We start from the raw sequence: 11,650 nt of genomic DNA on the forward strand, positions 1-11,650 counted from the left end.
CTCTCACTGTGACCAAACAGGGCTCACGTGCTTTGTTGGCGGGCGTCGGTGCAGTCTGGCGTCTCTGTGGCCCGCGCCGTGCTGGCCAGGACCAGGTGTCCCCGCCAGCCCCCCAAGGAGCTGCGGCCCGGGCCGAGCGCTAACCCCCGCGGCGTCACGGTCAGCCAGCGGGCGCCCAGCCCGCGCGGTTCCTTCCCCCTCCCCCCGTGCGCTCTTCTGATTGGCTGAGGGCATCCCCCCTGAACGCTGATAGGCTGGCCCGCTCTTCCCTCCGCCCCGGCACGGGCCGCGCGCAGCCAGCAGCGGGGGAAGCCGCTCCAAGTCCCGAAAGCTTCGCTCAGAGCTGCGAGAGGCGCGGATCTTAGGGCCAGGAGCCCGCGGGGCGCGCGGTTTCAGTGGGGCTGGGACTCTGTGGTGGAGCCGAGCCCGGCAAATGGGCGCATGAGGAAGAAGAGCGGGGAAATGGACTGCTATCTGCGCCGCCTCAAACAGGAGCTGGTAAGAGAGGAGCGGGCGGCAGGGCGGGGTGCGCCCCCGATGGGTACCTGGCCTCGCCGGACCCCGGGAGCCCGGACGCGCGCGGGAGGAGGAAGGCCGAGGAGGAGGGGGGGAGGGGACGCGCACTGGCAGGCAGAGGGCAGGGCCTGTCCCGAGAGAAAAGGGCCACGAGGAAACTTAAAGCAAAGATTGTGTGAGAGCGAGGCCACAGGAACAAGTGACAGAGACCGAGCTAACCCAACCCAGACCGAAAGGTTCCAGGGAAGCCTGGGCAGAAAAGAGGGCGCGCACCGAGGGCGCACACCGAGACGCGCGCACACGCGGACGGAGTGGGACCTAGACGCCCGCACAGAAGGAGCGGGGCGCGGTTGAGGGGCTGGGTGAAAAAGGTGTAGGGATTAAGCAAAAAAAAAAAAAAAAGAAAGAAAGAAAGGAAAAAGAAAAAAACCTCATAGACACAGGAAAAGAAAAAAGGGAGAAAGAGAGAGACGCAGGGTGCCCGGCTTCTGGGGTGGCTCTTGGCGATTGGGGCGGGCGGGGCGCTGGGGAGGGTTCGCGGGCCGGATCCCTGCCCGGGGCAGAAGGTCAGCCGGGGACTGGTCGCTCGAGAGGAGCTGGCACTGCCTGGGGCCCCCAACTCTGCCGGGCTTGGCAGAGCTGCCGTGGCTGCGGGGGCCCGCTGGGCCGGCTGTCTGCCCGGGCTTGCCTGCCAGCAGGGAGGGGGCTGGCAGCTGGAACGGCGGGGGAGGGCCCGGGCGGAGGGAACCGCCTGGCAGATCGCGAGCGGGAGCTGCGGAGGCCCAGCCAGATGTCAGGTCTGGGCGTGCGGGGGCGGGGTGCGGGGTCTGGGAGAAGTAGCTCCGTGTGGTGGTGGTGGTGGGGTATCCAGGAGGGGTGAGGGGTGCCCGCTCCAACTCTGGTTGATTCTCACTGACTTCATATACCTCCACCCCTACCTGCCACCGTGTTCCTTCAACCGCCAGCCAGAATTCAAGCTCTCTTTCCTCGCCTCTGCCTTTTTGTCCTGTTAAGTGTTTCTCTGGGAGTCGGCTACTTCCCAGCTCACCTGTTCTCTCCTCCTCTTCTTAACTTCCCAGAGCGGGGCACCCAGGCTCACAACAGCAGACCTGGATCCAGACAGTGCCAGCCCCGGGCTTGCCATCCCATGGCACCCTCTCCCCTCCCGCCTGCAAACCCCTCCCTCTTCCCGCTGGGGAGGGAGCCCCCTCCTGCCTGCAAACCCTCACTGCTCCCGCTGCGGAGGGACCCTGGCAGCCTGGCAGGGGCCAGCTCCGGGGAGAGGGCCGTGGAGAGCAGGTGTTCTCCGTGATGGTGAGGCTCCCGGCCTGCCAGCTCCAGGGCCTGCCTTCTCAGCCCCGGCGCTTCCCTCTGAAGCCCTGCTTGTGGTGACAGTCAGAAGGGAAAGTTACCCAGCGAATTCCGTGAGCGACAGAAGAGTCTCCATCCTGTCCCCTCCCAGACTAGTTTCACATGCTTCCCAAGACAGTTTGGGATGGCTGGCCCAGCCCACACATACACAGTTCTGACCTTTCCCATGCATTTGTCCAATACCAGAGAGGAAGGTCAAGAACATCACAGATAATGTCTGAAGTCCAAGGCCCATGCTGAGAACAGAATCTAACAGAATCTTTTTCTTTTTCTTTTTTTTTTTGTTGGAATCTGGGACCACACCACCCACCTCAGGATCTATCTTAATAGAGGGTTTGTGGGTGTTCCTGGCATGGGCTGGAATTTTAAAATCCTACCGATTTGCATTTTTTACTGCACCCTAGGTGGGAGGTAGTGAGGGGAGGAAGACAGAGTCTGTGGGTGCCAGGAGAATAGAAAAGGCAAACAGGCATCTGCACCGAGCTGAGCTCCAGGTCCTGATTTGCACCGTCTCCTGCCAAGGCCTGGAGCCCCTGGTCCCCAGGAAGAGGAAGGGGAAGAGGCTGAAGTCCCCAGCTCCCCATTAGCTTTCATTTGGCCCTTTGTCTGAGCAGCTTCAGCCTTTGACTCTCTTGGAGAGGAAGCCAAATGCCTGGCCTGGGGCCCAGAATGACACTCAGATGGGAGAGCTATGCACCCTCCCCCCCCACCCCCATGGGGCTCCATTCCCGCCCCTGTGCCAGTCCGCTCCAGAAGGGAGACAGCAGAGTGACAGGCAGAGCTGTTAGAGGCTCCTTCGCTCCCCGACACCTCAGCCCAGTGCTTAGGTTGCTGAACCAAATCTCAGCGCCTCAGTTTCCCCAATGGGAATGAAGGAGCAAGCAGAGCTGAGTTGGCCCTGGCTCCGCCCTCTGGCTCTTGTAAGGGTTGTGGGGGGTGAATTCAATGCAGCTTGGTTGGAATAGGAAGGTGTTGGCTTATGTATTCCCCAGGTCCGCAGTAGGGTGGGAAAGGCATGACGTTTGTCATGAGTTTGAGAGGGTGTGTGTGTGTGTGTTCGTTCCTCCCAGCCAGAATCATCCCTGCCACCCGGGAGGACTGGCTTTGCAGTGTGTGCCCAGGAATGGCACTTGTGGAATATCCGTCAAGTTCGACATTTATTCCATGAAATTCCTTTCCACCGGTATTGGTCCCGCAGACACTGTGGGTTAAACCTGCTGGAAAAGGGAACAGTCAGGGGCTGTGAAGAGGTCTCTGTCCGGGGCCTTCTGCACTCCCCTCCTGCATCCCGGCCCTGTCCCTGGCCCAGGAAAGCTAGACAAGAAGAGTCTGTTCCTGGAAAACCAAAGTAGCAGAATCTCCCAGTTTCTTGAAGCAGAATATTTGCTCTGTAATGAGTGAGCTCAGGGTGGGGGAGGGGGAGGCTGAGGGTTTGGGGGTCTTGGCTCAATTTGGCTAATGTCTAGAGAACTGGCCCCTGGGCCCTGCCTGGATCGGGTTTCAGGGATGAAATGTGGCAGCGAAGTAGCAGCAGCTGACACGCTTCTTCATTAGGACGAGGGGCTTGGGGGCTGCAACTACTCAGCAGGGAACACATCTCTCCCGGCTCCAGGCTCCAGCCGCCAACGGAGGGGCCCTGCCTGGAGCACAAGGCCTTGGGACCAGCTGTTGCTTACACTCCGCTCCCGGAGGGCTTCTAACAAAGGGGTAGGCACGGCACACGAAGGAAGCAGATGTAAGATGCTCACAGGGCGTTCCTCATGAGTTCAGATCAGTAGCAAACAAAGTGCATACAGGCTGAGCAGTGGGGGCTCGTGAAGTACAGCCAGGCTGGGAGGGCTTCCTGGAGGAGGAGGCGGTTGATGGAGGCCAGCTCTTGGAAGGTCCACCCCAGCTGAGGCCTGGGGAACCAGGAGAGGGACTTCTCTCAGGCTGGAGAAGGCCATCCTAGGACAACACGGTGTTGCTAGAAGGTAGGCCACTCGCTAGTGGCCACAGCTCAGGAGGTTCTGGCATCTGGAGGAGGGCCAGGCCTAAAGGCAAAGAGAGGAGGAGAAACGATGGTAACAGAGGAGACACGGCAGGATCAGCCCTCAGCTCTTGGTGCAAAAGAGCACATTCCCTGAGGCGGGTCAGCGCTTTTGCAGAGGACCTCACACGGCCGTTCCCTCGATGTGGAGAACTGGGCAAAGAGGAGTTTGGACGAGCCTGGCCGGTGTGGCTTAGCGGTTGAGTGTGGACCTATGAACCAGGAGGTCACGGTTTGATTCCTGGTCAGGGCACATGCCCGTGTTGTGGGCTCGATCCCCAGGGGGGTTGTGCAGGAGGCAGCCCATCAGTGATTCTTATCATTTCTATCTCTCTCTCTCCCTCTCCTTTCCTGTCTGAAATCAATAAAAATACTTTTTAAAAAAGAAACGGAGGCAGAGGATGGGCTAGAAGGCTATTAGAAGAATCCATGCAGGAATGTGAAAGCCGAACTAGGAAGGAGAAAAGGAAGGTAACTTTCTGAGGTCCCTTAGATGCCCAAGGAACTTGATTGACCGACTGCTGGGGGCAGGAGCTGAAGCTGTCGGGGAGGAATCGGTGAGGTGGAGAGGCCAGCGGAAGGGGCGAGATCGGGCACCTCTGTCTGTCTGCTTCTTGCCGGAGCACACAGCCCCCGGGAGATGGTCCGGATGGGAGAGTGGGCTCATCCATCTCAGACTTCCCTCCTTTCTTTCCCGTCCTCCCTCACTGGTTCTTGGCAAAGTTTCTGCTCTACCTTCCTGTTGAGCGCTCCAGCCAAGGGCAGGGGCTGTGAAGGTCCCCATTCACTGGGCTGGAGAATGGGCTGCTTGGCAAAAGCGGGGCTTTTCCCATTTCCGGCCCTGAACCTCCTTGTAGCTTGCAGAGGGGCTGAAAGGCACTGTGTGGGGAGCCTGGGAGTGATGGGGAGGGGGCAGACAGGCAGGGCACACTGCCAGGCCCACGGCTGAGCTGGAGCTGGTGTCACAGGGTCCTGGCTGAGCTGGGAGAGGGCGTGAGACGGCTGCTGGAGGCACAGCTGTGGGATGGGTCAGGGGCTAGGAGAGGGCGGGAGGGCTGCCGAGGATGCTGGTGCCACCCTTTCCCACCTCCACTCCTCCCACACCACAGCGGGCCCAGCGAGTGCCCGGCAAGGGTGCTGGCCATGGACGGCTGACCTCACATGCCCCGTCAAGGGCTCGGGCCCGGAGGTCCAGGATGCTGGGGTCTGGCTTCCCAGCAGCAGCGTCCCCTCCCGCCCAGGGCAGCCAGTCCCTTCCTCCTCTGATGGGTTAGTGGAGAGGCGCCTTCCCTGGCTCTTGGAGTCCCTCCCAGACTTCATGTTCTTCTCTCTGTACGATGTGACTTTGCACGTCCACTGGCCAGCCTGGTTTCTTTCCACAACAATCCCATGAGGCTGAGAAGTGAGGGGTGGGGATGACATGGGAAGCCCTCCGCCCTTGAGTAAGGGCCAGGCTCGGGGGACTCGGGTCCGGTCCGGTCCTCCCACGAATACACAGGAACCTCAGGCAGTCGATCGATGTGTCCACTGGAGGCGTTCAAGGCGATGTAGGTGATGCTCGATGAAAAACCAGTTTTAGAGCGGCCATCTGCTCCCGGCAGATGATATGCATCTCATCTAGGTTCCTCTATAAAAGCACTTCCACAAGCAGTAGATATAGGTAAGGCATTAAATCCTAGTAAGAGCCGAGGCCGTCTGCAGATATGGTGAAAATCGTGAGGGCAGTCTCGGGAAGAATGTTCGGGAAACACTGAGGGAGAAACTGAACCTCCAAGCTGCAAGTCCATCAAGTGGGGAGGACTCCTGCCACCCCTGCCAGCCTCCCGGGTCACCACGGGGTCGGATCTGGCCACAGAAAGGGGAGGGTGAGTGCCACTGCCCACGTGGGAAGGGTTATCGTTTTACAGATTCAGAACCCAAAGCACACAGGTTGGTGCACCTGCCCTGAGTCACATGGCCGAGCGTCAGCCTGACCCAGGCCAGGCCTCAGACCACAGCAAGTGGCTCTGCACAGACCCCAGGAGGGTGCCTGGGCGTCCAGCTCTAATTTGGGAGGGAGCCCAGGCTGGTTTCAGCCGCAGCGAGAGACACTAATGTTGGGCATGAAGACAAGTTTCAGAAGGAAACGCCTGGAGGCTCAGGAGGGGCGGGGGTGGAAGGTGGACTGTGGGCGGGTGGATGGATGCTAGGAGCATGGGGGACCCTGTGTGGCCTTTCTCAGAAAGGATTCCCACACCATTGCTGGGACGGGAGAGAGATGTTCGCAGTAGAGAAGACGGAGGCGGCTGTTAGCTCTATTCCCACCCAAACCAAGTGGGGTGTGATTTGGTCCCCGACCCGAGGAAGGGCCTGAGGCCCTGGGAGGCTGGAGAGGAACTCCGCACCCTCCCGCCTGGAGACTGGGACTCCGTGCTGATGATTTCCAGTTCGGGATCCTCTCTGATGTGGCCCTTTCTTCGCTCCCATCCCACACTGCTCTCTTCTCCCTCCTCTGGTCCCGAGGCCAGAGAAACCCTGGGATGGAGAAGGTCCCACGCTCTGGACCAGACAGCAGCTTGCCCCTGGCTGTCTCTCCGGGGGTGACGTCATTCCCTCGGGGTGGGGAAAGGCAGCTGCTTCTCAGTCCAGACCCAGCCGCTGCTCCTGCCTCCGTTTCCCACACTTGGTGTCCTTCTTCCGTTCTCACTCTTCAGTGTCAGCACTCCTGGCTGGCTGACCGAGCCTGCCTGACGATGGGCAGGCGGACGCCAAGGCTCCCCCTTCCCCTCCCCATCCCATGTGGGGCGCTGGTAGGGCAGGACTAGAGATGCTTCTCCTTGATCAGACCAGGTGGATGAATGGAACCCAATCATTACTCTGTATTCAGGTCCACTGAGGAAGAATGTTCTGGAAGTTCTCAGGAAGCCATGACAACAGCCCCAGTTCACCTCCAGGCCTCTTATAATCACATACTGCCTCACCCGATTCCTCCAAAGCTGTACCTACAAGGCAAGAAGTCTTATTCCCATTTTAAAGAAGGGAGAAATAGAAAAACAGGATTTCAGTAACCCACCCAGATCATTACCTGGTAGAGGTGGGATTTGAACCCTGTTCCATTTGTCTCCAGAACCCAAGAGCTCAAGCAATACAGAGTACCATTTTCCATATGGCTGTCCTGTCAGCTCCTGTTGACTTAAATGCGGCCTCTGTTTTATGGACAGCCCCGAATTCATACATACCCACACATTCATTCTCCCTGGAAAACCACACAAAATGTCAGCATTATTTCTCAAGGATTTTTCCATACTGGAAGAGATTGAATGGGGTCATTTCATTCCTCCCCTGCCTCCGACCTGGACTGTGTTCAGCCTCGCAGGAGGCTGTGAGCTCAGACTCCTGGCCTCTTGGGGAAATGAAACCCTGAGGTCTGTCCCAACGCTCTCTCCCTGTGCAGGGAGGTGCTGTCGGAGGGCAGCAGGCAGTCTGGGGATGGTCTGAGGCCGTGGTCGGCAAACTCATTAGTCAACAGAGCCAAATAGCAACAGTACAACAATTGAAGTTTCTTTTGAGAGCCAAATTTTTTAAACTTCTAACGCCACTTCTTCAAAATAGACTCGCCCAGGCCGTGGTATTTTGTGGAAGAGCCACACTCAAGGGGCCAAAGAACCGCGTGTGGCTCGCGAGCCGCAGTTTGCCGACCACGGGTCTGGGTGTCCAGTGGGACTCAGTTGGTTTTTTTTACTCCTCACCCAAGGAACGAGGATACTTTTTCCATTGATTTTGAGAGAAAACCAACTGGGGGCGGGGATGGACCCTGCAACCCAGGTACGTGTCCTGGACCAGAAATCGAACCCGAGACCCTCCAGTGCGGAGGCTGATGCTCTAACCCCTGAGCCACGCCGGCTGGGCTGTGTGGTGTGGAGCAAGTGCAGGTGCTAGCGGGGTTCTGGGGAGACATAACGAGGCCCAGTCCCTCCCTCAATCAGTAGATGCACAAAGAATGTTGCCCGAGAGGAGCCGGCAGGGACAGGCGCTGCGGGACCATAGGGAGGGGCATTTTAAGTGTCTCAGAAGAGGACTGACAGGAGCTCTGGCAGCGGAAGGCCTTGCAGGAGGCTTCTGCATTTCAGATGGAAAGGCAGACGGGAGACATCTGGGGACAGGAACGGGGCGGGGCGTTCAGTGGGAAAGGCAAAAATGACCCCGAGGCTCTAGGTCCGGGTGAGGAGGAAAGTGGCATGGGGGCGGAAGGGGGCAGGAATACGGAGTCAGAGGAGCAGTTTGCAGGAAGGGACCGGGGAGGCTTAGAATGAGGGCTCCGCGTCTTTTCTGACTTTGCTCTGGGTCTCCCCAGCTGAGGAAGGGGCCGGGAGGTGGTAGCCAAGAGGTCAGAGCGAGGGGCCACAGGAAGCCAGCCCCACCCCCGAGGCTGTCTTGCTGCTGCGGAGGCCACTCTGATGGCACGGGCTGGCCCAGGCAGTTGGCTGTCAGGGCCTGGACACATGGGGGAGGTTCTGAGTGTGGCGATTCCCGACTCAGCAAAGGCCTTTCTTTGCCCCCAGAACAGGCAGCCCTGCCCTGCTGTTAGTGGGGCTGGCTCGGGAGATCCTGCCCTGCTCCCCCGCCAGAGCCCCGTTGGCAGGGGAGGGAGTGACCCTGAAGCCTGAGAGGGTCAGCTGCTCGTGCAGCCCTGCAGAGTCTCTGTGCCTGTCCTCCCGAGCCCCCCACCCCCACCCCGTGGGCTGAGCTGTGTGCATTAGGACCAGGCTGGGAGGTAAGATGATCCCCACGGGTCTCTGGGGGGCTTAAGAAACAGATGGCCCCCGCACAGGAGGATTGCTGCTGGTAACCTGAGCAGAGCTGGCGGGACCCAGGCAGCTTGGGCCCCGGGGTAGGAACCTCATGAATGTTATCAGACCAAGCATCCCTTGCCCAGCCTCCAAACTCGGCCCTCACCCAAGTCCATCTCTCAGCCCCTTCCAGCTGGCACCTGGGACTCGGGACTTAGACACCCACAAAGGGGCTGGGGAACTGGCCCCCCGTGTCCCCAACTCTCGGCCCAGTGGGCCAAGAAGGCAGGAAGGGCACCAGAGCCGTGTCAGAGCAGCTGGGAGAGGACAGGTGTTCAGAAGGACTGGGAAGAGCCGGGCGAGGGTTTCCACAAACAGGAGCTTGCTGGCCTCCTGACCTCCGCCCTGGCAGCCAGATGTGCCCAGCAGTGAACGGAAACCCCAGCCGACCGCTTCTCACAGGGAGCGAGCTCCTCCTCTTCCCTCACGGAGCACGGGGCACAGGCAGCCTTCAAGCCCAGCGCCACTGCTACCGTCTTGAAAGTACTGGGTGGTGAGGACCATGGCATTTGGACAGAGATGTGCTGTGTGAGTCCAGCCCTGTGCGCTGTGACTCAGGCGGGTTACGTCACCCACTATGGTAACTCATTTGTTCAGCTGAGAACAATGATATGTAAAGATGAAGGGCGATGATGCTTGGAGCGTCCTCGGCACCATCCCGGTTGCACAGTTCATACTCACAAAGCGTCATTGTCCTTGTCGTCATCAGAGGCAGGGGCACAGACACAGGAAGGACAAAGGTGTTTTGTCCACACCACAGCTGTGCGCCCCTCACCATGATCTCAGCTCGCCTCTTACTATGTAATCTTGAGCAAGTCACTTGTGTGCCTCAGTTTCCTCATCTGTAGAATGGGAACACCACCAGTTGCTCCCTCACAGAGCAGTCGGGGAGCTTAAATATAGGTTCGTTTGTACGCAGGCATCTACGCATACACCCGCGGTGGAGTGGAGAGCAGCGCCCGTCGCGGCAAGGAGCTGCCGGAAGGCTATCCTTCATGCAGCCACCGCGGGTTAAAGGTCCTCCTCCCCAGCTCTGGCCTAGGTTGTACAGGCGGGGTCACTGGCAGCTGGAATGACACTGGAGGTGTGTGTTGGGGAAGGGGGTCCAGGTTCAGGGCCAATGAGGGGCAGCTCTCCCCACCCCGCCACAGCTCACTGGTTGGCTCTCTTCTGTCTCCGTAGATGTCCATGAAGGAGGTGGGCGACGGCCTGCAGGATCAGATGAACTGCATGATGGGGGCGCTGCAGGAACTGAAGCTCCTCCAGGTGCAGACAGCCCTGGAACAGCTGGACATCTCTGGGGGGGCTCCTGCCCCAGGCCGCCCTGCAAGCCCCCGGACACAGCTGGAGCCCCCTCAGTGGGACGGTGGCAGAGGTGCCTCCCCCTCCAGCCAAACTTCTCATGGGAGCAGCGCCAGGTGCCCATCCGACAGGAGTGTGTGGGGTAGGGAGTCAGCTCTCGGACCCAGGACCCAGCCGCCAGAGCTCCAAGGCTGTGCCGAGCAGAGGCCCGAGCTGGTGGAGCCGGATGACTGGACCTCCACGTTGATGTCCCGGGGCCGGAATCGCCAGCCTCTGGTGATGGGGGACAACGTGTTTGCGGACCTGGTGGGCAACTGGCTGGACTTGCCAGAACTGGAGAAGGGCGGGGAGAAGGGGGAGCCTAGGGAGGCGGGGGAGCCCCAGGGAGAGAGGGGCCAGCCCCGGGAGCTAGGCCGCAAGTTCGCCCTGACGGCCAACATCTTCCGGAAATTCCTGCGGAGTGTACGGCCTGACCGCGACCGGCTGCTGAAGGAGAAGCCAGGCTGGGTGACCCCCTCGGCCTCAGAGCCCCGAGCCGGACGCTCGCAGAAGGTCAAGAAGCGGGGCCATCCCAAGGGGCACCCTCCCTTCCCGGGCATGGGGGAGCCCAGGCGAGGGGAGGGCTCGTCCACGGGCTGCCCCAAGGCCCTGGAAGCCGCGCCCTCCGGCTTTGATATTAACACCGCTGTTTGGGTCTGAATCCCGGTACAGAAAGTGGACTGAACCCTGAACCCTGCGGGGCCCTGGGGAGGAGGATGCGGCTGGCGTGGCTTTCAAAAGCCCAACTCCAGGTTCCGAAGCCCAGCTGCCGGTTCCTTTTCCCCAGAAAGGAGAGGAGGCCAGGTGGCCTGTGGTGGGGAGAGACAGTGACGGCTGGCTGGTAGGGGAGGCGGTGTGTGTGTGTGTGTGTGTGTGTTTTGCTCATTCTGGGCTGGAGGCGGGTAAAAGAGGAGACCAGAAAATCCTTCTGATTTCCTCACTGTCCCCAAAGACCCCAGTTGAACATTCTATATGGACTAGGGCATCCAGGCCTCAGGTTCCTCAGAGAAGCCCCCAATAAAGACCTCATCTCTCGTGTCCCCATAACTGTTTGCTTCCCCGGCACAGGTATTAACCCTAAGCCTCCTGGGAGTGGGGGCAGCAGAGAGAAACCCCCACCCTCCTGTGCCTGCTGCCTTGAGCTGTCAGCTGGCACCGGATCCGAAACGGCTGGGTAAGCAGTGCAGGCATAGGAATACTGGGGGAAGCCCTTGTCTTTCCAAATCACAGGAGAGAGATACCTGCAGCACCGAGAGGCCTTTTCACACCCATTATCTCCTGTGCAAGCGAGCAAGTAGGCAGGTATCACCCCCACGCCCACAGGAGGCACCACCCGTCCTAGGACACACCAGCAGGGCCCAGACCAGGGCTGATTGAGTGCAGCTGGGCCCTGGAGTCACACCGCTCCCCCCAACACCCTGTCTTAAGCCCTGCACCCCCACCAGGACACAGGGTGTATACACTCCAGCGAGAGTGAGCCCAGATGGTACACACACTCAAATCCCTAGCTCTATCTCTGGCCTCTGCCCACCTGACCCAGAACCACCCTAGGGAGAGGGAGGGC

General features: G+C 59.8%; 1 protein-coding gene across 1 annotated transcript; it reads left to right on the plus strand.

Annotated features, from left to right (window-relative positions):
• The first annotated feature begins 341 nt into the window (after positions 1 to 341).
• Positions 342 to 11,126, plus strand: INKA2 (inka box actin regulator 2). Its single transcript, XM_080647639.1, has 2 exons — positions 342 to 498; positions 9,928 to 11,126. The coding sequence occupies exons 1-2, from the start codon at positions 442 to 444 to the stop codon at positions 10,744 to 10,746; spliced, it is 876 nt and encodes a 291-aa protein (XP_080503765.1). The 5' UTR covers positions 342 to 441; the 3' UTR covers positions 10,747 to 11,126.
• Positions 11,127 to 11,650: the final 524 nt, after the last annotated feature.

The sequence above is a fragment of the Plecotus auritus genome, assembly GCF_963455305.1.
Source record: "Plecotus auritus genome assembly, chromosome: 12".
NCBI lineage: Eukaryota > Metazoa > Chordata > Mammalia > Chiroptera > Vespertilionidae > Plecotus > Plecotus auritus.

Bases quoted from the DNA above. Each gene is read 5' to 3' on its own strand.
- INKA2 (XM_080647639.1), top strand. From the start codon at position 442: ATGAGGAAGAAGAGCGGGGAAATGGACTGCTATCTGCGCCGCCTCAAA. The intron at 499-9,927 runs GTAAGAGAGGAG...CTGTCTCCGTAG, and splicing joins GCCGCCTCAAACAGGAGCTG to ATGTCCATGAAGGAGGTGGG.